Raw genomic sequence first — 27,754 nt, forward strand, 5'->3', positions numbered from 1 at the left:
ATGATTATTCTAGGGAGCGCCAAATAACCCAGCAAACCTCTAGGAGGAAAATCGGAGTGAAAGTCACCTCATCTGATTAGAGAGAAATAGAATGTAATAGCTACTACTGAATGGAGCTCGGGGTTTCTAATTTCTCACCGCTCTCAAAGCTGGCACACCACGCCCTCATCTCCTACATGCCAGATACATTGTGACCCGGCATGGCATCGCAGCCCTGAAGTCTCACTTACGACAAGCTACCGTGAGGCCCAACACTGCCACCAGCATACCCTGGGAGGGAGAGATTAAAAACCCACGCAGGGGGAGAGCGTGCTCGCTCGAGATGCTGTCCGGGCTTCCCCCAGAGTACCACGCATGCCCAGCTGGCAGGAAAACCAAACCTGCAGTGCAAGATATCACTCTTCTAGATTCTAGGCCGGGCAGGTGATTTGGTCCTGGGATGTACAGCGGGAGAGGGGTTAGGGGTTATGGGGCGGAGACACAGGAGATGCATGCACGCATCAGAGCTGCCTGCTGACAGGCGCCTGCTCGACAGAGTGAGAACCACGCCAGGTGCGTGACAGTAGAGGGCTCCCAGATTATGCTGCAGGCAAAGATGCTGGACGTTTCAAGGTTAAGGGGGCACGGCTGGGGCAGACCCTGACCATTAGTAGGAGAAGATGCTGCTGCCGTTCTGAGCGCAAGCAGTTAAGCGACTCAAAGCCGTTACATCCTGTGGGCTGCTCTGCGGAACCTCATAGTGGGACAGCGTGAGCCTTGCAACCTCCAGAAGCTGACATTTCACACACACACTGAATGCATCGGGGTGAGCGCATCCTCTCCGGCAGGCAGACTTGGAAACAGCTTGGTCTGATAACAATTAAACAAGAAACATTTTCTCCATCCAGGGACTTGCCAAGTCCCTTCCGCTTGCTTTGAGGAGTGAGAGGAAATTAGACTTTCTGGGAATAAATGGGATCTGTCACTTTGTCTTTAGACAATATGAGGGATCATAGTTTTAGCCTTTCTTATTTTTTCACCGTATCTACAACCTAGAAAAAAGAGGATTTAAAAGGAGCTTTCCCACAGTATATAATTAAAAGGGATTTACTCTGGAGTGGGGAGGGGGTGGGGACGTGTGTCAGCAAAAACTCTCGAACTTAAAACTACATCAAAGTTATCACCTTCCACTACAGTGGATTCCTGACTGCTTACCAATAATCATAAAGCGTTAGCCCAGATGATGTCCCTGAACAAAGGCTGCTTCAAAATCCTAGCAGAAGCGGCAATGGAAGTTAAGGGTTATTCCACTGTCGCTGGGCGGCCCAGCAGCACTCGGAGCCACAAAGCACAGTCACTCTGAAAAGACAGTAACGTTGTAGAACATTCAGCACAACACATTTTCCCTTCCTGACTTTCTCCATCTGGTAAATTCAAGGGGCCATGGTCCCACTTCAGCGTTCGGTCAGTATTCTCTCTGGTCAATATTCTCTCGGTGGTGACCCAATTGTTAGCCTCTTGTTGCCATGGTTACCAGGATGCTAACTGGACCCTCTCCCTCAAGCCAAATTATGTTGCACGAGTCCCTCAGTGTGTCCTCTGAGGACCCTGCTCCTGGTAAGGGGACTTCGACTAGGGCTTCCGAGGTGCTGGGAACCACTAGCGGGAATATCCAGCCTTCAGGACACGTCAGACCCCTGACTGTCAGCTCCCCTGTCACCAGGGTTCTTCCATTCTCTCTGGTTTCCTGCTCCACTACAGCCTGGAGATAGACGCACCAGAGCCTGTCACAGACGCACTGTTGGGTTTCCATCAGCATCTGGGTTGTGACCCACCAAAGGAGGAGTTGATGAACAGAAAACCAAGGTCAGGAAAATGAAAACCGCCTCAGCGAGATCAGCCAACTCTACGTGGGGTCTTGAAGAAAACCCCCCTATTTCCCCCTGTCCCCTGCACTATCACTTCATCATACTGATCACTTCTTAACACTGATTAGCTTATCTATTTACTACTATGTCCTTCACTGGAATGCATTCTCCACAAAGCAAGGGGTTTGTCTTACTCTCAATGAATCCCAAGCAACTAGGGAAGTGTCTGGCACAAAATGAGTCAATGAATGAATGCACCTTCCCTAGCATTTCTGGGGTAGGTTCTGCCACCGCTGTCTTATATGCTCAAAATCTTATCAAAATTGCTGTAAATCACATCCAACACTAATGAGACATGAGTTTACCATTAAAAATGGGAGTTAATCTGCCAGGATGTTGTGGTACCATCCTTCTGACCTTTCTGTATGTGGAAGTTGGAAGTATATTCATGAATGAAAATTAAATGCAGAACCACATTGGTCACCAACCACTAAGGCTACTGGATGCTTTAGCAAAGATTGGTAAAATTATTAAACTGGCCACACACAAATCCATCCCCATCCTGCATCTGTGCACTTTGGTGCAGATGGTCCTACCAGGAGATAATATCTATCTCACCACCTCTTGAATCTGAGCTTGGTTGTGTGACTTTCTTTGGCTATTAACAGGATATTAACAAATCAGTAGGATATTAACAAATATGATGCAAACCAAAGCATGAAATAAGTAAGCTAGCACACTGGGGCTCTCAGGCACCCTGTGACTTTCCTCCTGTGAAGAAGTCTGGGCGAGCCTACTAGATGTTAAGATACACAGGCCCTTCTGGCCCCAGCCAACAGCCAGCCAACTGTCAGACACGTGAGTGAGGCCAACCCTGGACCCTCTGGCCATCACCTGATGTATGAGAAAGCCCAGGAGAGGTCAGCTAAACTGCTTCAGAGCAGAAGAACTGCTTAGCTGATCCAAAGAATCATGAGCTCAATAAACAGTCATTTGAAGCTGTGAAGTTTGGAATGGTTTGTTATACAGCAAGAACTAACTGATACAGACTGGAAAACAAAACATCTATCATTTAATAGAGACAAGTCTACCTGCTTCTTTCAGTGTGACTTTGTCTTCATATGGGAGAGTGACTCTGCACAATTTGTAGCCTAAATCGTTTTTTTTTTTTGCGGTACGCGGGCCTCTCACTATTGTGGCCTCTTCCGTTGTGGAGCACAGGCTCCGGACGCGCAGGCTCAGTGGCCATGGCTCACGGGCCCAGCAGCTCCACGGCATGTGGGATCTTCCCAGACCGGGGCACGAACCCGTGTCCCCTGCATCGGCAGGCAGACTCTCAACCACTGCGCCACCAGGGAAGCCCTAAATCGGTTTGAAATAGGGTGATGTCTTTGTGATGATCCTCACATTCTTGACCCATGTACCCTTCTGGACAACATCAAGCATTTTTAAGGTGAAATCAAAAGTAAAACTTGTTTCCATGGGATACAAAATAGCTAGCTTTAAAAAGTATGGACCTTTAAGCCAAAATGTGATATGAAGCACAATGATAAAGCTAGAGAATATTCATGATGTACAAGAGCAAAAAATGGAAACCATCTAAAATCTACCAACAGAAAACTAATTAAATAAATTAAAATACGATGGCTCATATACCAATATTCTACAGCCATTTAAAATGATGAGATAGAAAGAGTGTGAACAAAATAATCCCATTTTTAAAAAAATATGCAAATATATTTTTCTGTCTATATACAGACAGAATACATACTAGAATACACACCAATATGCGACTGTCTTCTCAGTTATGATGAAAGTGGGATGATTTTTGCTTTCTTTTCCTTATTTGTATTTTCTAAACTGTCTTCAATTACATGTATTGTCTTCAATTACATGTATTACATGTATCAATTTTTAAAAACACCTTAAGAATAATTGACATATCTAAAAATTCACCTGTTTATATACAGTACACAATTCAATGGTTTTTAATATATTCAGTTATGCAACCATCACCAAAGTACAAATTTAGAACGTTTTCATCACCTCCCCCCAAATTCTTGTCCGCATTAGCAGTCACTCTTTTTGCCCCCACCCTCACCCCTAGGCAACCACCAATCTACTTTCTATAGATGTGCCTAATCTGGACATTTCATATAAATGGAATCATACAATATGTTGTCTTTTGTACCTGGCTTCTTTCATTTTAACATAATGTTTTCAAGGTTCATCTGTGTTGTAGCATGTATTAGCACTCCATTCCTTTTTATTGCTGAATAATATTCCATTGTATGAATAATATTCCATTGTACATATTTTATTTATTCAACACTTGATGGGCATTCGGATTGTCTCTACTTTTTGGATATTATGAATAATGCTACTATTATTTCTCTTGGATATGTGCCTTAGAGTAAAATTACTGGGTTGGTCATATGGTACCTATGCTTAACATTTTGAGGAACTGTCCATGCATCACTTTTGCAATAAGAAAAAAAAGTTATAAAAATTTAAGAACAGATGTCTTGGCCTCATTAGACTAGCTTCTGAGCCTTCTTGTCTAATTTGCCAAGTGAATCCCCCCTTCCACCATAGCTGAAGAGGATGTTTAATAATTTTGCCTCAAAGAGGTCACTGACTTAAAAGCAATAGTTGACCCATGCATCCCAGCTTATTAAAGCTGGAAGCAATCAGGGTGTTTCTCTGTTCAGTGGCTCCTGGTTGGGTTTTTAACATGCAGATCCCTAATCTCCACCCCCAGACCTACTGACTGCCAGGGCTGGTGCTGGGGAATGTGTATTTGCATCAAATCCCCAGGTGATTCTGAGGATCAACAAGGTTTGGGAAGCACTTTTCTAGTGCTTCCTGCCCAGAACAGGAAGGCCACCTCCATCACCCCTGAGAGATGGTAAACTGAACATGTGAATCACCCTGATACCTGGGAGTTGACAGCCTCATGCCCCACCTACTTCCACTGCCAGATGGTTCCACAAAACTCTCCAAAGGATCCTGGTTTTCCCCTTGCAACTAAGAAAAACAGAGTCTATCCCCTTTATCAGAGGTTTGCCCTTCGAAGATATGGAACCAGCTCCCTGATTGCCCTTGTTTGTTCCTCCTCCAAAATAAACACACCCACTTGTTTTCAACCATTTCCAGGCATGTCCTCCATCGCTGTCCACCCCCCAGTCCGTCTGTGTTTCTCGTCAAATACAGCAGTGTGGTAGACATAAGACTCCCAGTCAACTGGTATCACACTGGAAAACAGAAGATAAGCACCTCCTGTGTGCATTTCATAATATGGCCAGTTATCTTTTACCCATAGCAATAATCTCATGTTGTTTCATATCCACCCAACCAGTGTTTGATGAAACTTGTAACACGAAAGGAGTTAATTTGGATCCAGGGAACATGAACATTAGAAACAGCTAGTCCCTGACTCGAGGAGTTCACAGAGCAATTAAAAAATTAAATAACTCTATACCATATGATCCAGCAATGCCACTCCTGGGCATACATCCAAACAAAACTATAATTTGAAAAGATATAGGCACCCCACTGTTCATAGCAGCACTATTTACAATAATTGCCAAGACATGGAAGCAACCTAAATGTCCATTGACAGATGAATGGATAAAGAAGTGATATATATATATATATATATATATATATATGTATATATATACAATGGAATATTACCCAGCCATAAAAAAGAAGGAAATAATGTCATTTGCAGCACCATGGATGGACCTAGAGATTATCAGACTAAGCGCAGTAGGCCAGACAGAGAAAGACAAGAATCTAAATTATGAAACAAATAAACATCTATGATACAAAAATAGACTCACAGACATAGAGAACAACAGACTTGTGGTTGCCAAGGGGGAGGGGGTAGGGAGGGAGGGATGGATTGGGAGTTTGGGGTTAGCAGATGCAACCTATTATATATAGAATGGATAGACAACAAGGTCCTACCGTAGAGCACAGGGAACTATATTCAGTATCCTGTGATAAACCATAATGGAAAAGAATATGAAAAAGAGTAGACATATATACGTATAACTGAATCACTTTGCTGTACAGTAGAAAATCACACAACATTGTAAATCAACTATACTTCAATAAAATAAATTTAAAAAAAAATGAAATAGCTCTAAGGAAGGTGGAACATGGTGCCAAAAGTGCTGAAAGGAAGGGAGTGCAAATCCAGCCGGCAGCATCAAAGATGGTGTCACAAAGAGTTGGGCCAGGAAGGGCAAGCACCTCAAATGTCGAGCAGGGACTCAGCAGAGGGCAGGAGAGAACACAAATGGAGGGACAAGTAACCAGGGTGTGATCTGGAAAACCCCACTTGGTCACAGCTCAGAGCATTTGGAGTATTTGGAGAGGAGTAGTCGGTACACTGTTCACCTGAATTAAACTTATTCATTACAATTGCTTTCAATTCAGGTATTCTCCATGCTGTGTTATTGATTTTTTTGCACTTAAATACAATTGATTTTTTTATACTTAAATGTATCCCATTACATTTTATTGGGCTGGTTTTGACCTAACATTGATAAACTAGTAGATAATGAGATTGGAAGGAGTTTAAGAAATCAGGGAAACCTACTCAGAAAAGAAGCTGGATTAGATAAGTAATTTTCAAGGCTTCTTGTTTTGTTTCTTTTCTGTTTTTTAAAAAGTAGTGGGAGGCTTTCCACAAACATCAATGTAATCTAACTTAGAAGCCCAATATGTAAAAGCAGATAGATTCAGAAAAAGCAGCTCTGGTTCCCACTGACGTGGGTGGGTTGTCCAGAATCTTCCCCACTCCCCGCTCTCAACGATTCCCTCAATTCTTCCCTCCCCCACCCACACCGTGCCCAACCGAAATGTTTTTGTGGAGCCCAAGAGCATCCCTGTTCTTTGGATCTTGACGGCCATCCAGTATACTCCACGGCCTCCCACAGGTCCCCCATCATCTAGGTCTCTACACGAGGCACTGAAAATGACGTGAAACAGGACAAGGCACAGGATGGCATCACAGGGCCCATGAAGAAAGACCCCCATCCAATTAAAGATGTTCATACCGAGTGTAGCCCCTTAAGCAGTTCCAAAGGAAGCAGGCCCTTCCTTTGCATTTCATCTTACTAAAGTTCTTGCCAAGTGAATTTGAAAAGGACAAATTCCAAGGAAGGGTGATGAATGATCACTTAACTACAAGAACATCCTCCAACCCTCTATACTCACTGATTTAATATACTAAGTTCTTGCAGAACCATTTGCCCTGTCCTCACCTGTGGCTCCCAGGCTGTCTATGCATTTAAAAAATTATTATAGGGGTCATGAGAAGGAATGCAGGCAGTTCTCAGGAGCAAAACCAGCCCTTGGCTGGCAGCCAGCAAGGAAGCAAGGACCTCAGTCCTGCAACCACAAGGAGCTGGATTTGGTCAACAACCTGGATGAGCTTGGGAGCAGATTCTTCCCCCAGAGCCTCCAATAAGGAACACAGCCCTGCCAAGCCCTGATTTCAGCCTTATGAGACCCAAAGGAGAGGACCCAGTTGAGCTCACCCTGACTTCTGACCTCCAGAAACTGTAAGACAATAAATTGTGTGTGTGTTTAAAACTCTTATAGAATCATCCGCCACCCTTCTAATCCCAAACACATTGGGAAAACCTAAAGATAAAGCCCTTCTTATCACATTGAGGGTTGCCTCTTTTTTGTCATGCACTGGATGTTTTAAAGCCTGCTACTGTTTAAAAAATGCATTTGTCCCATGATTCTGAAAGCGTGATGATTTCCTTCACTCTCTCTTCCTCTGCAGCCAGGCTCTAAATTCGCCTTGCCCCATGGTCTTCACCAGACCACACACTTGCCTCTCCCCTCTCATCAGCCTTAAAAAGTTCCTGGTGATTTAGGGCCTCCCACCACCCCTCAGGAAGCCTGACAAGGAAGAGAAGTTATTTACGGGTGTGGAAAGACCAGGGGGTGAGCATTCATTTTTAATGACTGCACTTCTTCCCCCCAGTTAAAGGAATCAATCCTTCCTGCCTGGATTGAATCCATTCATCATGTTTTCACAGTGGCTGACACACAGTAGGAACTCAATATTTATTTGCTGAATAAATTTTTAAAAGGCTTAACTTACTTGTATGACTAAATTTTGCATAGGAAGTGAAATATGGGAATCTGAGAAAACAGGATCATTGAATTTATGGAAGAAAAAGAGTGCAGATAGAGAGTAAAAGTCAAATTCTTCCTTTGTCATCCCACTCTCTGAGCTGTCACCAAGTCCAAGTTTAGTCTTCCTTAAAATACTTCTAGGAGCATCCCTGCTTTCTGTCCCACTCAGTGGCCAACTGTTGGTTGCCAAGGCCAATAGCCCAGGTCTGCCTTCCTGGCTGACACCCTCTCCAGCCCAGCTCACCATGATCTTGACAGTGACGTGGGTCTGTGACCCAGCCAATGGGACAGAAGGGAAACTCTGCTTGGGAGTTCCTGGGAAAGGTCTTACTTGCTAATAAAAAAGGGCACATGGCAGGAAATGCCCTCTTCTTTCCAACTGTCATTATGTTCCCATGAGATGCTTAGGAACTCTGCAGCCACCTTGGGATTAGGGTCCTGAGGGGAGACCTAGCAGACAAACTGAGGACCGGGATGTGGAAGGTGACAGTCCCCGGGTCCCTGGTGATGTCCTCAAGCCGCTGAAAAAGATGATGCTGCAACCCCCCACCTTCCTCCAGACTTGCTGCCTGGTGAGATGCGATGACAAATCCCTACTGTTCAAGCCACTGCCAGGTGGATACTCTGCCTTGACAGTGAAAAGCATGCTGATTGATACCCATGACCACCACATATGACATCACTTATATGTAGAATCTAAAAAAAATGATTCAAATGAACTTATTTACAAAACAGAAATAGACCCACAGACGTAGAAAACAAACTTACGGTTACCAAAGGGGAAAGTGGGGAAGGGATAAATGAAGAGTTTGGGATTAGCAGATACACATTACTATATATAAAATGGATAAACATCAAGGGCCTACTGTATAGCACAGGGAACTACATTCAATATCTTGTAATGACCTATGATGGAAAAGACTCTGAAAAAGAATATATATATAACTGAATCACTTTGCTGTACACCTGAAACATTGTAAATTAACTATACTTCAATAAGAAATTATGTTCAAAACAAGAAGTTGTATAAGAAAAAAAAAATATGTGGAAGACACAGAAAGTGGAATTACTCAACTCCTACTTTACTTTCTTTTCCACAGGGAGAAAATATATACACCTAAAACCTAAGAGAAGAAAGGTTATGGGGAGACAGAACTAGCTGTCATCTAAAAACTAACTTTTAATTACCCAAGTAAAATGAATATTTCTCTACATAAAAATGAAAATATTCCAGATAAAGCTACCTTCCACCCTTCCATGCCAAGTCACATGTAGCCACCATCATCAGCTTGGTGGCCGCTCTTCCAGGCCTTTTTCTACACCTACATATTCCCACACAATATACATCATATTATTCTGTGAAGTTTTTTTCCCCATTAATGGCATCACACTGGTGAGGGTATCTCTGTACTGGTCAGGGTTCTCCTGAGAGACAGAACCAACATAATGGATAGAGAACAGACAGACAGATTTTTAGACAGATAGATAGATAGCGACAAAGAGACAGAGACAGAGAGAGATTGATAGATAGATGGATTGATTTGGAGGAATTGACTCATGCGATTGGGGGGCTGGCAAGTTCAGTGTCTGCAGGGCTGGCCCTCTCTTGATGTCTCAGCTGACTGGATGAGCCACTCGCATTATGGAGGGTTTGTCATCTGCTTTGCTCAAAGTCTACTGATTTGAATGTTAATCGCATCTAAAAAACACCTTCACTGCAACATCTAGACTGGTGTTTGACCAAACAACTGGGTACCACAGCCTGGCCAGGTTGTCCCATAAAATTAACCATCACGGTTCTTCTGCACCTTGTTTCCCCACTGGACAACATTTCATGGAGTTCCTTCCGTGTCAGTCTGTACAGAATGACTGCATGCATAGTAAGGATGCACCATCCACTATTTAACCCTTCTGCTACTGATGGACGCGCACCTTGTTTCCTTTTTCCTGTTACTAATAATGCTGAAACCATGTCCTGGTATCAGCATTCTTGTGAACATGCCTCTGTTTCTCCAAAAGAGATGGACGTGAGGTGTGGACTTGCGTAGGGGTGGGCATTGAAAATTTTTCATAGAGGTTGGCAACCTGCCCTCCCAAGCAAACCTCAATTTTTTAAATGACGAATTTAAAATTCATCAAGCCGAGAAGAATTCCATTTTAAGGAAAAGGTGCTCAGCACACTGGTATGTCACTATCAAAGGTAGATGCAAGGAACCTGACCAAAGTGAAAGCTGGGAGAATAGACATTCTGTTGTCCCAGCCACTGGCAGACTCATCTGAGCTGCGGTTTGCTCTGGGTTGGAAGGAGTGGCGTTACCACCTGGGAGGACAGGCCTGGACCTTTCATGGCAGTGATCATCCACGGGAAAATCCTCTGTACCGCAGGAACAAGGCAGAGACCTGCTATCTTTTGCACTAAAGGCTATGATATCAGAACCAAAATAATTATCTTGGAGAAACTGTGGCAATGAAAAACATGCCAGATGGTTTAAAAGGAACAAATATTGGCTCCCTTGTAGGAGCAGAAGGTGGTGAATTCTAGACACCGCAGACATTGACGTTACTCCCTGGCAAATCCCAGTGTGGACCGTTACGTGGATGGTCGGGAGCCCTTGGAAACAGAAGATTGATGCCCAGAAGGCTGTGGACGTCCATGCAGAAAAAGGGGGACATACGAGTTGTTAGATAGGGTTGTGGGACAGGTGGGGTGGAGTGTACCCCAGAGTGGGTTCCAATTACAGAGATGCCTCTTACCAAGCCTCTCATGAGTCCTTCAGGGACAAGGTGGTGACCGCTGGGTGGAACGACAGGGCCATCTGAAACCTCTGCAGACGGTGCTGGGGCCACATTAGGGCCTGAGGGAGAGATTCCCACAGCATGCCAAAGGACCGTGTCCTCCATCCACCCGTTGGACACTGGATCAGACAGAAGCAACCCTACGTAGGAAATGCTCAGAGAAGCCAGGCTGGGACGATTCCCCCAGACACAAGACGATACTGTCATGATCACAAATGTCTCAGCAGGCTGGAAAAATGGGTAGAAACCAATGGGAGGCGATTCAACAGCAGACTGAACACACAGGTGGAGGATGGAGACAACACCTGACAACAGCGCCTCACGGGATAAGAACTGTGGGTGTTCACAGGCTGTAACAGGTGACCCCAAAGTCCATTCAATCTCCAGCTGCGCTAGCAGAAGCCCAGGTCCAGCTGTAGCGAGACCAGGTCCTTGCAGGTAGTGGGCTGCTCTTCACGATGCCCCTCGGATCCCAGGATGCTGTGCAGGTGAGCACTTCCAGGGTAAGTCTTCCGTGCTTCCACACCTGTTCACGTCAGTTAGACCCATGATCACAGCTACATGTCTTAATTTAAATTATTTAAAACGGATAGGAAGTGCAAAGAAGTTGTTTCTAGGAAAACTAGATAGAATGCTTTGAAGAGACCTGACAAAGGACAGTTGCTTAAAAATAACAACTGTGGCCACTGTCTGGCAGGGCAGAGGGGGCTGGAAAAGACCAGGAAAAAAATCATGAAAACAGAAGGATTCTGCAGTCAAATCCCTTTGCTACGCTTTACAGACACTAACGCTGGCCATCAGCGACTGCACACTTTGGTTGATAAAAGAAGAATGAAGTGGGATTCTAATCAGCAGACCCCAAACTCAAAAAGATTGGCACATGGATGTGTACTTACATATTTTATATTAAACTGTGTAAGATGTGAATATGCTTTTTGCTCTTTTTAAAAAATGTAATTGAAGTATAGTTGATGTACAGTGTTGTGTTAATTTCTGTTGTACAGCAAAGTGACTCAGTTATACATATGTATATTCTTTTCCATTATGGTTTATCACAGGATATTGAATATAGTTCCCTGGGCTATACAGTAGGACCTTGTTGTTTATCCATCCTATATATAATAGTTTGCATCTGAACTTGTGGTGAGGGAGACCTTCAAGATGGTGGAGGAGTGAGACGCGGAGATCACCTCCCTCCCCAAAAATACATCAGAAATACATCTACAGGTGGAACAACTCCTACAGAACACCTACTGAACGCTGGCAGAAGACCTCAGACTTCCTAAAAGATATATATATTTTTTTCCTTTTTCTCTTTTTGTGAGTGTGTATGTGTATGCTTCTTTGTGTGACTTTGTCTGTATAGCTTTGCCTTTACCATTTGTCTTAGGGTTCTGTCTGTCTTTTTTTTTTTGTATAGTTTTTAGTGCTTGTTATCATTGGTGGATTTGTTTCTTGGTGTGGTTGCTCTCTTCTTTCTTTTTTTTAATTACTTTTTAATTATTTTTATTTTTAATAATTTATTTTTATTTTAATAACTTTATTTTTATTTTATTTTTCTTTCTTTCCTTCTTTTTTTCTCCCTTTTCTTCTGAGCCATGTGGCTGACAGGGTCTTGGTGCTCCGGCCGGGTGTCAGTCCTGTGCCTCTGGGGTGGGAGAGCGGAGTTCAGGACATTGGTCCACCAGAGACCTCCGAGCTCCACATAATATCAAACGGTGAAAGCTCTCCCAGAGTTCTTCATCTCAATGCTATGACCCAGCTCCACTCAACGAACAGCAAGCTACAGTTCTGGACACCCTATGTCAAACAACCAGCAAGACAGGAACACAACCGCACCCATTAGCAGAGAGGCTGCCTAAAATCATAATAAGGTCACAGACACCCCAAAACACACCAACGGACGCAGTCCTTCCCACCAGAAAGACAAGACCCAGCCTCATCCAGCAGAACACAGGCACCAGTTCCCTCCACCAGGAAGCCTACAAAACCCACTGAACCAACCTTAGCCACTGGGCAGGCACCAAAAGCAACGGAAACCACAAACCTTCAGCCTGCAAAAAGGAGACCCCAAACACAGTAAGTTAAGCAAAATGAGAAGACAGAGAAACACACAACAGACGAAGGAGCAGGGTAAAAAGCCACCATACCAAACAAATGAAGAGGAAATAGGCAGTGTACCCGAAAAAGAATTCAGAGTAATGATAGTAAACATGATCCCAAATCCTGGAAACAGAATGGAGAAAATACAAGAAACGTTTAACAAGGACCAAGAAGAACTAAAGAGCAAACAAACAATGATGAACAACACCATAAAGGAAATTAAAAATACTCTAGAAGGAATCAATAGCAGAATAACTGAGGCAGAAGAACAGATAAGTGACCTGGAAGATAAAATAGTGGAAATAACTACCACAGAGCAAAATAAAGAAAAAAGAATGAAAAGAATTGAGGACAGTCTCAGAGACCTCTGGGACAACATTAAATGCACCAACATTCGAATTATAGGGGTCCCAGAAGAAGAAGAGAAAAAGAAAGGGACTGAGAAAATATTTGAAGAGATTAGAGTTGAAAACTTCCCTAATATGGGAAAGGAATTATTCAATCAAGTCCAGGAAGCACAGAGAATCCCATACAGCATAAATCCAAGGGGAAACATGCCAAGACACATATTGATCAAACTTTCAAAAATTAAATACAAAGAAAAAATTAAAAGCATCAAGGGAAAAACAACAAATAACATACAAGGGAATCCCCATAAGGTTAACAGCTGATCTTTCAGCAGAAACTCTGCAAGCCAGAAGGGAGTGGCAGGACATATTTAAACTGATGAAAGGGAAAAACCTACAACCAAGATTACTCTACCCAGCAAGGATCTCATTAAGATTTGACGGACAAATTAAAACCTTTACAGACAAGCAAAAGCTAAGAGAATTCAGCACCACCAAACCAGCTTTACAACAAATGTTACAGGAACTTCTCTAGGCAGGAAACACCAGAGAAGGAAAAGACCTACAATAACAAACCCAAAACAATTAAGAAAAGGGTAATAGGAACATACATATCCATAACTACCTTAAATGTAAATAGATTAAATGCTCCAGCCAAAAGACACAGACTGGCTGAATGGATACAAAAACAAGACCCATATATTTGCTGTCTACAAGAGACCCACTTCAGACCTAGGGACACATACAGACTGAAAGTGAGGGGATGGAAAAAGTTATTCCATGCAAATGGAAATCAAAAGAAAGCTGGAGTAACAATTCTCATATTAGACAAAATAGACTTTAAAATAAACACTATTAGAAGAGATAAGGACACTACATAATGATCAAGGGATCAATCCAAGAAAAAGATATAACAATTGTAAATATTTATGCACGCATAATTGAGGAGCACCTCAATACATAAGGCAAATGCTAACAGCCATAAAATGGGAAATCAACAGTAACACAATCATAGTAGGGGACTTTAACATCCCACTTACACCAAAGAACAGATCATCCAAAATGAAAATAAATAAGGAAACAAAACCTTTAAATGATACTTTATACAAGATGGACTTAATTGATATTTATAGGACATTCCATCCAAAAACAACAGAATACACTTTCTTCTCCAGTGCTAATGGAACATTCTCCAGGATAGATCATATCTTGGGTCACAAATCAAGCCTTGGTAAATTTAAGAAAATTGAAATCGTATCAAATATCTTTTCTGACTACAACGCTATGAGACTAGATATCAATTACAGGAAAAAATCTGTAAAAAATACAAAAACATGGAGGTTAAACAATACACTACTTAATAACCAAGCAATCACTGAAGAAATCAAAAAATGCCTAGAAACAAATGACAATGAAAGCATGATGACCCAAAACCTATGGGATGCAGCAAAAGCAGTTCTAAGAGGGAAGTTTATAGCAATACAATCCTACCTCAAGAAACAAGAAATATCTCAAATAAACAACCTAACCTTACAACTAAAGCAATTAGAGAGAGGAGAACAAAAAAACCCCAAAGTTAGCAGAAGGAAAGAAATCATAAAGATCAGATCAGAAATCAATGAAAAAGAAATGAAGGAAACAAAAGCCAAGATCAATAAAACTAAAACCTGGTTCTTTGAGAAGTTAAACAAAATTGATAATCCATTAGCCAGACTCATCATGAAAAAGAAAGAGAAGAATCAAATCAATAGAATTAGAAATGAAAAAGGAGAAGTAACAACTGACACTGCAGAAATACAAAGGATCATGAGAAGTTACTACAAGCAATTATATGCCAATAAAACAGACAACCTGGAAGAAATGGACAAATTCTTAGAAAAGCACAACCTTCCGAGACTGAACCTTGAAGAAATAGAAAATATAAACAGACCAATCACAAGCACTAAAATTGAAACTGTGATTAAAAGTCTTCCAACAAACAAAAGCCCAGGACCAGATGGTTTCACAGGCGAATTCTATAAGACATTTAAAGAAGAGCTAACACCTATCCTTCTCAAACTCTTCCAAAACATAGCAGAGGGAGGAACACTTCCAAAATCATTCTACGAGGCCACCATCACCCTGATACCAAAACCAGACAAAGATGTCACAAAGAAAGAAAACTACAGGCCAATATCACTATGAACATAGATGCAAAGATTCTCAACAAAATACTAGCAAACAGAATCCAACAGCACATTAAAAGGATCATACACCATGATCAAGTGGGGTTTATCCCAGGAATGCAAGGATTCTTCAATATACACAAATCAATCAATGTGATACACCATATTAACAAATTGAAGGATAAAAACCATATGATCATCTCAATAGATGCAGAAAAAGCTTTTGACAAAATTCAACACCAATTTATGATAAAAACTCTCCAGAAAGTAGGCATAGAGGGAACTTAGCTCAACATAATAAAGGCCATATATGACAAACCCACAGCCAACATCATTCTCAATGGTGAAAAACTGAAACCATTCCTTCTAAGATCAGGAACAAGACAAGGTTGCACACTCTCACCACTATTATTCAACATAGTTTTGGAAGTTTTAGCCACAGAAATCAGAGAAGAAAAATAAATAAAAGGAATCCAAATCAGAAAAGAAGAATTAAAGCTGTCACTGTTTGCAGATGACATGATATTATACATAGAGATTCCTAAAGTTGCTACCAGAAAACTATTAGAGTTAATCAATGAATTTGGTAAAGTAGCAGGATACAAAATGAATGCACAGAAATCTCTTGCATTTCTATACACTAATGATGAAAAATCTGAAAGAGAAATTAAGGAAACACTCCCATTTACCACTGAAACAAAAAGAATAAGATACATAGGAATAAAGCTACCAAAGGAGACAAAAGACCTATATGCAGAAAACTATAAGACACTGATGAAAGAAATTAAAGATGATTCAAACAGATGGAGAGATATACCATGTTCTTGGACTGGAAGAATCAACACTGTGAAAATGACTATACTACCCAAAGCAATCTACAGATTCAGTGCAATCCCTATCAAACTACCAATGGCATTTTTCACAGAACTAGAACAAAAAAATTTCACAATTTGTATGGAAACACAAAAGACCCGAATAGCCAAAGCAATCTTGAGAAAGAAAAATGGAGCTGGAGGAATCAGGCTCCTGGACTTCAGACTATACTACAAAACTACAGTAATCAAGACAATATGGTACTGGCACAAAAACAGAAGTGTAGATCAATGGAACAGGATAGAGAGCCCAGAGATAAACCCATGCACATATGGTCACCTTATTTTTGATAAAGAAGGCAAGAATATACAGTGGAGAAAAGACAGTCTCTTCAATAAGTGGTGCTGGGAAAACTGGATAGCTACATGTAAAAGAATGAAATTAGAACACTCCCTAACACCATACACAAAAATAAACTTAAAATGGATTAAAGACCTAAATGTAAGGCTAGACACTATAAAACTCTTAGAGGAAAACGTAGGCAGAACACTCTATGACATCAATCACAGCAAGATCCTTTTTGACCCATCTCCTAGAGAAATGGAAATAAAAACAAAAATAAACAAATGGGACCTAATGAAACTTAAAAGCTTTTGCACAGCAAAGGAAAGCAGAAACAAGACGAAAAGACAACCCTTGGAATGGGAGAAAATATTTGCAAATGAAGCAACTGACAGAGGATTAATCTCCAAAATTTACAAGCAGCTCATGCAGTTCAATATCAAAAAAAAAACCCAATCCAAAAATGGGCAGAAGACCTAAATAGACATTTCTCCAAAGAAGATACACAGATTGCCAACAAACACATGAAAGGATGCTCAACATCACTAATCATTAGAGAAATGCAAATCAAAACTACAATGAGTTTTCACCTCACATCAATCAGAATGGCCATCATCAAAAAAATCTACAAACAATAAATGCTGGAGAGGGTGTGGAGAAAAGGGAACCCTCTTGTGCTGTTGGTAGGAAGGTAAATTGATACAGCCACTATGGAGAACAGTAGGAGGTTCCTTAAAAAACTAAAAATAGAACTAGCATTTGACCCAGTGATCCCACTACTGGGCATATACCCTGAGAAAACTATAATTCAAAAAGAGTCATGTACCACAGTGTTCATAGCAGCTCTATTTACAATAGCCAGGACATGGAAGCAACCTAAGTGCCCACTGACAGATTAATGGATAAAGAAGATGTAGCACATATATACAATGGAATATTATGCAGCCATAAAAAGAAATGAAATTGAGTTGTAGTGAGGTGGATGGACTTAGAGCCTTTCATACAGAATGAGGTAAGTCAGAAAGAGAAAAACAAATACCATATGCTAACACGTATGTATGGAATCTAAAAAAAAAAAACAAAAAAGAAGGTTCTAAGGAACCTAGGGGCAGGACAGGAATAAAGATGCAGACATAGAGAATGGACTTGAGGACACGGGGAGGGGGAAGGGTAAGCTGGGATGAAGTGAGAGAGTGGCATGGACATATATACACTACCAAATGTAAAATAGCTAGCTAGTGGGAAGCAGCCACATAGCACAGGGAGATCAGCTCGGTGCTTTGTGACCACCTAGAGGGGTGGGATAGGGAGGGTGGGAAGGAGACACAAGAGGGAGGAGATATGGGGATATATGTATATGTAGAGCTGATTCACTTTGTTATAGAGCAGAAACTAACAGAAAAAAATATTTGGAGACTTGGAAAAATTATATATGTATTTGAAATTTAAAAAAAAAATAGTTTGCAATGTGCTAATCCCAAACTCCCAATCCTTCCCTCTGAATATGATTTTCTTTGGTTCTTTTTCATTGACTTTTTCAGTTAACCCACCAGCTCCCAAGACAACCGCATCTACTCAAAGTGCTTTCCCTACTGTCTTATGTTCAGTTCTGGTGGCAAATTTCACAGGAAGCACTTGTGAGCTAGAAGACAGTCCAGGGAGTGGGATGAGGATGGAGAGGCTCTATGGCTCACAAGCTCCTGGTGGCATCCTCCAAGTCCATTGCGCGGTCAGGCTGAGGGACGTGCAGACAGAGAGAAGAGGATGGTCCCTTTCTCTGCCTCTCTCTTCCTCTTCACCTATCCGTCTACGTAGCTTCCCCCTTTCATTTCAAAGAATCACCCTTTCTGCTCACACTCTAGATTGTAAACTCATAGAGCATAAGCCAAATACCTGTCATAAATGCTCTATGGATGGACTTTCATCCCATTCACAACTGCCTTTAATTTTAGGCCATAGGTTTCGAACTGAGAAAAATGCAATTATTTGCATTTGACTCCACATGTTCCCTAGCCCAGCCTCCTCTGTGCTTTTGGAACAAGATCAATGCAATAGGCAGAGGATCTTTCCAATTGATGATCCTGGGTGACCGATACAAGAAAACAGTATTTACTTACTCTATGCCAAGTATGACATTCACAACTTTTAAATACGTTATCTCTTTTCATTCTCATCGACTTCGAGAGGTTGTTACCCGTCTCTCCATTTATACAATTGAAAAATGGAAAAGCAAAGAGGGGGTGGTTTCCTTTTCATACACTCAGCAAGAAACAAGAGAGCAAGATGCCTACCCAGGCCAGACTCGAGAATCCACATTCTCTTTCCAACATACCGCACTGTCTGCAGAGGTGTGAAGAGCCAGGTAGGTTGTCTTGTGAAAGTGTGTGTGTCTGTATGTGTGCGTGTGGTCTGGGGTGCGGGGGGAGAGGAAAGCCAGGAAGATGTGGCCGAATTAGACTGGTACATCTGCACACAGAGCTTGAGGATATTAACGGGCAGAGGAGTAAAGGGGCAGAAAAGGGACAAGTCAGTCCCAAACTGTGAGAAAAGAGAAAAAGCAGGTCCGAGATACTTGGTGGTCAGAGCCCTGGGAGGCTCCGGGAGGAAAGTGGCTGCTAGAAAAGCAGGATCAACCACAAGCCAAGAGGGAGCTGCCGAGGGCTTGAACAGAAAAGGCCTTCCCCAGAGGCCATAAGGGTGGGGTGGAGAGGAAGGAGATGGTCTCGAGGATAGAGGTGAGGGAGCTAGACACCCCCCAGCACAGCCAGAGGCACGTGCAGAGGAGCAGCCGTCTGTGGGTCAGAGCAGGGGTCGGACAGAGCTCTTCCAGTTGCTGGGCCAGGGGCAAGCCCACCCCAGACTGGACCCTGCTGGGCTGTGCTGGTAACAGCTGCATACACGTGGCTCCTCTAAGGCAGGGATTGATTCTCACAGTGGGCTGAATAGGAAACTCGGGGGGAGAGCCTGGACATGTGTCTTTTAAAAAGCTTTCCAGATAGACACAAGCTCAATTTGAACCAAAAGGCTTTCAACCCAATTCAGGAAGCATTTACTGGATGCCTTGGGAAACAAAGATGAACATCCATCGACAGATGAATGGATAAAGAAGACGTGGTGTATATATACAATGGAATATTACTCAGCCATAAAAAAGAATGAAGTAATGCCATTTGCAGCAACATGGATGGACCTAGAGATGATCATAGTAAGTGAGACAGAGAAAGACAAATATCATATGATATCACTTACATGTAGAATCTTAAAAAAAGATATAAATAACTTTAAATACAAAACTGAAATAGACCCACAGACACAGACAACAAATTTATGGTTATCAAAGGGGAAAGGTGGGGAGGGATAAATTAGGAGTTTGCGATTAACATATACACACTACTATATATAAAATAAGTAACCAACAAGGACCTACTGTAGAGCACAGGGAACTATACGCAGTATTCTGTAGTCGCCTATAAGGGAGAAGAATATGAAAAAGAATATATAAAGTATGTAGAATATATATATATATGTGTGTGTGTATATATATACATACTTTATATATTCTACATACTTTATATATATATATATATATATATATATAAAACGAAATCACTTTGATGTACACCTGAAACTAACACAACACTGTAAATCAACTATACTTCAATTTAAAAAAATAACACTTTAAAAAATTGACAGGGGCACAAAATGACAACTGTGTCCTTACTTGAGTTTGTAACCATTATCTCCCTCCCGCAGACATTTTATTTTCTAGTATATTTATTTGTTTGGCGGTGCCGGGTCTTAGTTGCAGCACGCGGGATCTTTTTAGCTGCGGCATGCATGTGGGATCTAGCTCCCCAACCAGGGATGGAACCCGGGCCCCCTGCACTGGGAGTGCAGGGTCTTAGCCACTGGACCACCGGGGAATTCCCTCCCACAGACTTTTTAGATAGTAGGCGTTCCCTCCAGTTACGCATCAAGGTCACATTTTAAAATTTCAATATTTCAAAGGCTGAAGAAAGATGAATCATTGGGGTGCTTTTCCTATCACCCTTTTCATCAAATATCACACGACCATAGACATCTGGGGAAAGTGGCATCTGTACCGTTCTTTCAGACACTAGTTCTTAAATCTGAGGAAGCTTCAGAACCACCTAGAGAGCCTGTTAAAACCCGGATGGCTGGGCCCACCTGCAGTGCTTCCCATTCAGTAGGTCCAGGGTGGGGCCCTAGCATCTGCATCGCTAACAACTTCCAGGTGCTGCTGCTACTGGTCCTGGGACCACACTTTGAGAACCACTTTCTCAGGCAATTTTGGATCATTGCCATCAAACCATCTTTATTGAGGAAACCACAAAGCCTGCCTTTCACAGCCACTTTAATGTGCAGACAGCAAGGGATTTTATACACGTCCCCATGGCCCGTGGCCGATCGCATGTGCAAAATCACTCAACGTGTTTCTGGTGCAGCCACGCATCGCTTGCTGATACAGCCCTGTGTCACAGAGCAAACCGAGTGCTGCAGCTCGTGGGTGCAGGGCAGCCAGAATGAGCTTGTCCGGACGGGGTCCTTGAGATCCTGCATCTACCACACGTGGCAGGCTGGGTGAACGGACCGCCCCATCTTACAGTTGTGGAAGTTTAGGGTCCCCAGGGGGGACATGACCTGCCCACATTGGACTCTGCATTTTTGACAGAGCCTCACTTCCTCTGCACCCCGTTTCCAGTTAGGGGCACGGAGGCTCACTGGGACCGACGGCGGGCGGGACTCACTGGCGGAGCCTGACGGCAAAGCAGGTCATCACCTACCTCCTTACCTTCCTCACTACCTATGCCTGCAGGACCCCTGGCCCCCAGCCTAACTGGCCCTGGATGCTGTGATTTTGGAATTCCTGTTTCTGATTATTGCAGTTTTTCTGTGGACTCTATTCTGTCACATTTGCAGGCAGCTAGTTCCCATCCCTACTCAGATGCAGGCTGCCCCCCGCACCCCTGCTCCCCACATCAGGCCTCCTCAGAACGGCTGAAGGCTCAGAGGCTAAGCAACGGTGCCCGTGGGGCGCTCCACCCCAGTTCCAGGCGGGGGACTGGCCACAGGCTGCAGTGCCAAAGGGCACAAGGGTGTGGCGGGTCCCAGTGCCCCGCACTCTCCACCAAGAGCTGCTTCCTCATCCGTCCTCCTCTGGCACAGAGACCCCCCTGTCTGGCAGGGCCCCTCGGAGCGACGCCAACCCTGTGTCCTTCTAGGGCCAACTTGAGAGCATTCAGAAATCAGTCCCCTATCTTCAAACATGCCAGATGCTGGGTGGACAAGAGACTGGTCTATAAAGTCCATGTTTCAACAGTTGCAGAAATGCCTTTAAAATACACACCAGCAAATCTCAGAAAGAAATCAGCTCTCCCCTTCCCAAATCCCAGCGCAGCACAGCTTGAGGAATTCCTCTGCCCACAGCAATCTGGTGGCCTTGCGGGTCAATGCTTCTCAAAGACCGCCTTCTACACTTAATGGGCCAGGCAGGGTTCTAACCTCCCTGTGCCTCAGTTTCCTCATCTGTAAAATGGGAGCAATCACAGTACTCAGACTTATTGTGAAGGTTAAGAGCGCAGATGCATATAAATTTCTTCTGGCATATAAATTTGTATGGCCCCCTGTCAGAGGGGGCCATACAGTCTAGCTCCAATAATGATGATGCTCTAATTATTATGGGGGCCACAAACTATGCGTTTGCCTCACTTATGTCACTTAGCGCTTTCAAATTAATGAAAGAAGAATCTTTTCTACCCGGCACACACAATGTGTTTTTTCTACAGAAAGGGAAAAGTGGGGCCCATCCCCCAACTGGGGGTGGCATAGGAGGGGCACCAAAGGACGAAAGGGGTCCTCACAGGGTGTATGGAGGTCCAACTGCCGTTCAGAGGAAAGCGACGTCCAGCAGCAGCCACGCTCAGAGGAGCGAGTGGGTAAAACAATCACTGTCCAAACAAGAAAAGCACCACTGCCAATCCCAACACTTACGTCCAGAACCGTCCATTGTTCCACTACAATAGCATCGTAGCCCTGCATGGTTTTGCTATCTTCTGTGGAAACTGCTTCAAAGATGAATACTCCATCTGTCAAGCCGTGTAAGGAATCTGTGGAAAAAGAAAAGGCGGGGTGGGGTGGAGGGAGGTTGCTGTAAACCGTCTGTGGCAGAAGCCTTACAAGCAGCAAAAATTTTCACTGCATTCATTAATAATCCCAATCAGAACATCTTTTCAGCATGTTAATTAAAGAAGGCATACACAACCACAGAGTCTAGCCCCATCAGAATGAATGAGACTCATTTACCTCGCAGTTTTGAATAATATCCTTGATTTTATGAGCCCAAATTTCATTGTTAGCAATCACCATTTGATTTCATGCGTTTACCTTCCTTTTCATGCTCCAACGTCAGGATGCACTGGGGAGAACTTATTCGGGGGAAATGCAGTCACTTAGAGACAGTTTTTAGAAGAAAACTATATTGAGGTGAGAGAAATTATTTTGAAGTGGGGATAGATGCAACGCAGCGCTCTGGGCTTGCAGACACAGTTCAGATGCGTTGATTCCTCGACATTTGTGTGACGTGGGTGCAGTACATGGGACACTTCACGCAGCTCTTGTCAGGAGGTGAAATTTGGGGGAAGGGAGAATTTTTCAAAATGATTTACCATTGAAAATGTTTCCCTGGGCACTGCTATAGTTCATGGTAAAGTTCCGTATAACTCAACAAACCTGCATCAAACATAGCATGATTCAGAACTGTCTCAGGCAATGAAGATGTCCAGAAAAACACAACAGGGCCCTTGCCCCTGAAGAAGACTTTCAAGGAGGCACTTTTTAAGTTAATGGCTCCTAAATACCCTAGATTCACTTAGATGAGGGACTGTGGAAGCAGACAAATGGACTCAGGAGCAGGTGGTTTGGGCCCATGCTCTATCGGAAAAGGGATCTGACCCTTGAGGGGTTTGGTTTCTTGTCTGTGAAAGGGGGTTGTAGACAGAGAATTCCTCCTGGTCAGTATTCTACAAATCACTGCTCAGTCGCACTGTGCTGGACTGAACTCTGTCCCCACCCCCCACCCCCGATTCATATGTTGAAACTCTAACCTCCAAAGTGAGTTCATTTGGAAATAGATCCTTTCCAGGGGTAATTAAGGTTCAATGAGGTCATAAGGGTGGGCCCTAGTCCAACAGGACTGATGTCCTTACAAGAAGAGGAAGAGACACCAGAGCACCACCCACCCCAACCCCCTAACCTTGCACAGAGGAAAGCCCATAGGAGGACACAGAGAAGGTGGCCATCTGCAAGTCAGGAAAGGAGGCCTCACCAGAAACCGAATTTGCCAACTCCCTGATCATGGACGTCCAGCCTCCTGATCTATGAGAAAATAAATGTCCATTGTTCAAGCCAACCAGTCTGTGGTGTTTTGTTATGGCAACAGACATAAAAATATGTTTAGTGATATAAAGGACAATTCACACAATAATGTGATCTTTTCTTCATCAGGAAGGAAAGGGAGACAAACACAGAAAGCCCCCTGAGTCACACTGGAGTTCAGGAACTGCCAGTGCTTTCCAGAAGTCACAAAAAGACAGACAGATGGAAACATATAGCAACCTTCAGCTTCTGTCTTCCAACAGACCTCACAAGCAAGTCAAAAAGCCGTCAGAATGAGAAAATTATTTGCAACAACAAAAATAAGTAATAAATAAATGGCTACGTTTAACACTCTTTATTGTATGTAAAAAGTTTCCAGGACTTCCCTGGTGGCGCAGTGGTTAAGAATCTGCCTGCCAATGCAGGGGACATGGGTTCGAGCCCTGGTCTGGGAGGATCCCACATGCCGCGGAGCAACTAAGCCCGTGCGCCACAACTGCTGAGCCTGTGCTCTAGGGCCCACAAGCCACAACTACTGAGCCCGCATGCCACAACTACTGAAGCCCGCGTGCCTAGAGCCCGTGCTCCACAGCAAGAGAAGCCACCGCAATGAGAAGCCGTGCACCACAACGAAGAGTAGCCCCTGCTCGCCGCAACTAGAGAAAGCCCGTGCGCAGCAACGAAGACCCAACATGGCCATAAATAAATAAATAAATAAATAAATAAATAAATAAATAAATAAAAAGCTTCCAGGGCTGAAGGGAATTTTAACTGCACAACCTTTCCAGAGAACAACTTAACAATGTCTCAAAAGACTGAAACACAAAAGTCCATCCTCTTTGACTCAGAAACCCTACCCCTTTCAGTCTATTCTGAGCACCCTGGCACCCACTATGTGCCAGGTACTCTTGTGATCACTGGTGACAAATGAAGACCCCGCCCCCATGGAGCTTCCCCTGCCCTGCAGGGGGAGAAAACATAATGTCCCAGGGTATAAATGCTATGAGAATATAAAGTGGGCTGCGGTGGGGTGGGGTGTTGCATGGAGGTAAAGGCAATGGCACGGCTGTTTCTGAAAGAAGTGCTCAGGGTAGGTCCCTCCACTTTGAGTAGAGATATGAACTAACTGCAAGCCAGGCATATGGATCTGCGGGGTTTGAGAGTTCAAGGTAGAGGACACAGCTTGAATAGAAATGAAGAGTGAATGAGGGGTCACCAAGGACCAGACAAGCAGCAGAATCATGAGAAGAAATTCAAGACTAAGACAATAGTGGGGATATAAGCCAACCAGGGGCTTATCCATGTGACTCGCTTGGCCAGTGGGATCTTAGCGGGTGTGACACAAGCAGGAGCTTGCAAAGCACTGGCGTGGTTGAACTTCATCTCACATCTGTGCCACCACTTTGAGAGCACATGCCCCAGCTAGCCTGTTGGAACAGAGCTGCCCCAGTGGAGCTTAGCCTAGATCAGCTGATCCATAGACCTGAGAGTGGGCCCAGCTGCCTCAAAGAAGTTGCTCCAGGCAACCTACAAATATGAGAGAATAAATTATTACTGTTTTAAGCCAGTGAGCTCTGGAGTGGTTTGTTACACAGCATCATCCTGGCAATATCTGACTGTTACAATGCCCAATTGAAACTTAAGAAATCTGAGACCAGTGTACTTCACTTAGCCTGGGGAATATTCCTGATTATTCCAGAATGATAGAGGGGCCTGACCAACTCAACAAACCACAGCTCTGAGGGGAATTCCTGGAGCACAGCAGCCTCATCCTGATATTCTTCCTACGGACAAGACAAAACTCCATTTCAAATAAGATCCCTGTGGGTTAATCAATACTATGCTCCATTTTTGTATTTGTTTCCTATACCGAGAGTCTGTTACCAATCAGCCTTGGCAAAAGTGCTAAGCTTGCCTCTCTCATCCGCTCTGCTAAAACGTTCCCCCCAAGTGTTTGTTCAATGTCCTCCTAAAAGACATTTTACTAAGGTGACCGAGGAAGGACAGAACTGCTCTCTGGCTGAACCACATTTAAATATTTTGGGCTCCAGGACAAGCACGGACCATAGTCCACCTCACTTATCAAGTTCTGGGTAACACAGGTCCAGCTGGAGCCCCTGCCACAGTAGGGATGCCCTACGGAACCCCTTTGAATAAAGCTTTCCCAAGTCCTGACCTGGTGATGCTTGGGACCAGAAGATATTCACTGATCCTTCAGTAGCACATGATCACAGCACACATTTCTTCAAGGCTTCTACAAAAATATGTTATACCCAATTTCCAAAGTCTCTACCTACAGATCTCCTTACTGGTAAGACTCTAAGCCCTTTCAATGCTCCTACCACATGCTCTAAGTATTAGAGTGCTCAGCACGATATAGATAGAGTTGAGGTCCACCTGGGGAAGGAGACAGTGCAGCCCATCCAACTTTCTTTCCTACCTCCTGCCTGGCATCCCCTCCTTCGCTCCAAGTCACAAGCCTGGAAGGAGGGCTGTGTGGTCCAGGCTTGGGGGCGTGAAGCAGGAACAAGCCAGGTCCTTATTTACCATCCTCCTAACTCAGTCCTGCCTGCAGCGTCTCAGCCCGCTGCTCTGCTCTCCTGAATCCAGAGTGCCGATTCACCCACTTCACTACATAGCAAGTTCAGAATGGCTGTCAAAATTTGGTCATCTGTAACAGCAAAAAAGTCAATGAACCACAGACAGCAGACAGCTGGGCTTTTAAAGAACCCCTTGTTTTGACGGCCTCATCCACCACCCGTCTCTTCATCACCTTCCTGGCTCAGCCTCGCTGTAGTGTGCTCCGAGCTGGTATAAATAGGTCTCTCTCAGACTGCAGCTCCCCGTGCAAAAAGGTTAAATCATCCTCCATCTATGGAAAACATTCCGTTATCACCGCATTTTTTTATTAAAGTAAAGATGCTTCCCTACTGTGCACAGAAAGCTATTTGCCCTGGCATTGTATAAATATTTGATGCCGGTCTTTTGGCAAAAGGACACCTTAACTTTCCAAGCTTATGCTTTACAAGAAGGATGTGAGAAAAGGAGATTTGCCCTATTAGCCCAAGAGGTAAATTCTATGAGAAAACTGCTCTTCCCCTGCAGCCTCTGGGACACGAAGACTCCATCTAGCAAGCGACCCTTCAGGCTCACCCTAGGTGCTGCACCTCTTCCAAGTCCAGCGTGAAATGCACATGCCATCGACATAAGGGGTCGATGCATGTGGTCCACTAGAAAATGTTACTGTTCTCCTTTTACAAGCTAGGATGGTTTAAATGCCCACACTGGGGTCACTGGCATAACAGATGTCCTTGGCCCCCTGAAACCCCTTTTCCCCACCAGCATGGCACTCACGGCACCACCTTGGCTCCAGGAGTGTGGCCTGTACCAACTGCATAGCCATAATCGCCCGTGTTATAGGGACACGCAGCCGCACGCAACCAATTGGACAATGGTGTGTGCAGCTCCCCCATCACCCCACAGCTAATCTGCTGACATTATCAAGAGTGGAGCAGGCCTGCTGCTTCTCTTGCTTCTGCAGCCCTCACTTCTGCTCTCGGCCTGCCTGCCTTCCTGCAGTCCCTGTTTGAAGCAGTGAATAAGTTACAGTTAGGGGTAGCCTGCAACTTCAGTGTCATTTATCAGAACAGATGACCAGATGGGGAGGAAACGCCCTGATTCTGTGCTTGCCAGCTATGAGGACCTCTGCCAGGCACATTCATGGCTTCTCATTGAATGCCTACCCTCCGCCGCAAGTTCTGCAAGGTTATCATTCCCTCTA

General features: G+C 43.7%; 1 protein-coding gene across 1 annotated transcript in view; it reads right to left on the bottom strand.

Moving 5' to 3' along the window:
- Positions 1-27,754, bottom strand: part of RFTN1 (raftlin, lipid raft linker 1) — a 206,844-nt gene that overhangs the window by 21,534 nt on the left and 157,556 nt on the right. Inside the window, exon 7 of the mRNA XM_029214175.1 lies at positions 22,591-22,706. Coding sequence (XP_029070008.1) covers positions 22,591-22,706 — 116 coding nt within the window. The remainder of the gene's footprint in view (positions 1-22,590; positions 22,707-27,754) is intronic.

Source organism: Monodon monoceros, unplaced genomic scaffold, assembly GCF_005190385.1.
Source record: "Monodon monoceros isolate NGI ecotype Baffin Bay Population unplaced genomic scaffold, NGI_Narwhal_1 Super_Scaffold_11, whole genome shotgun sequence".
Classification (NCBI taxonomy): domain Eukaryota; kingdom Metazoa; phylum Chordata; class Mammalia; order Artiodactyla; family Monodontidae; genus Monodon; species Monodon monoceros.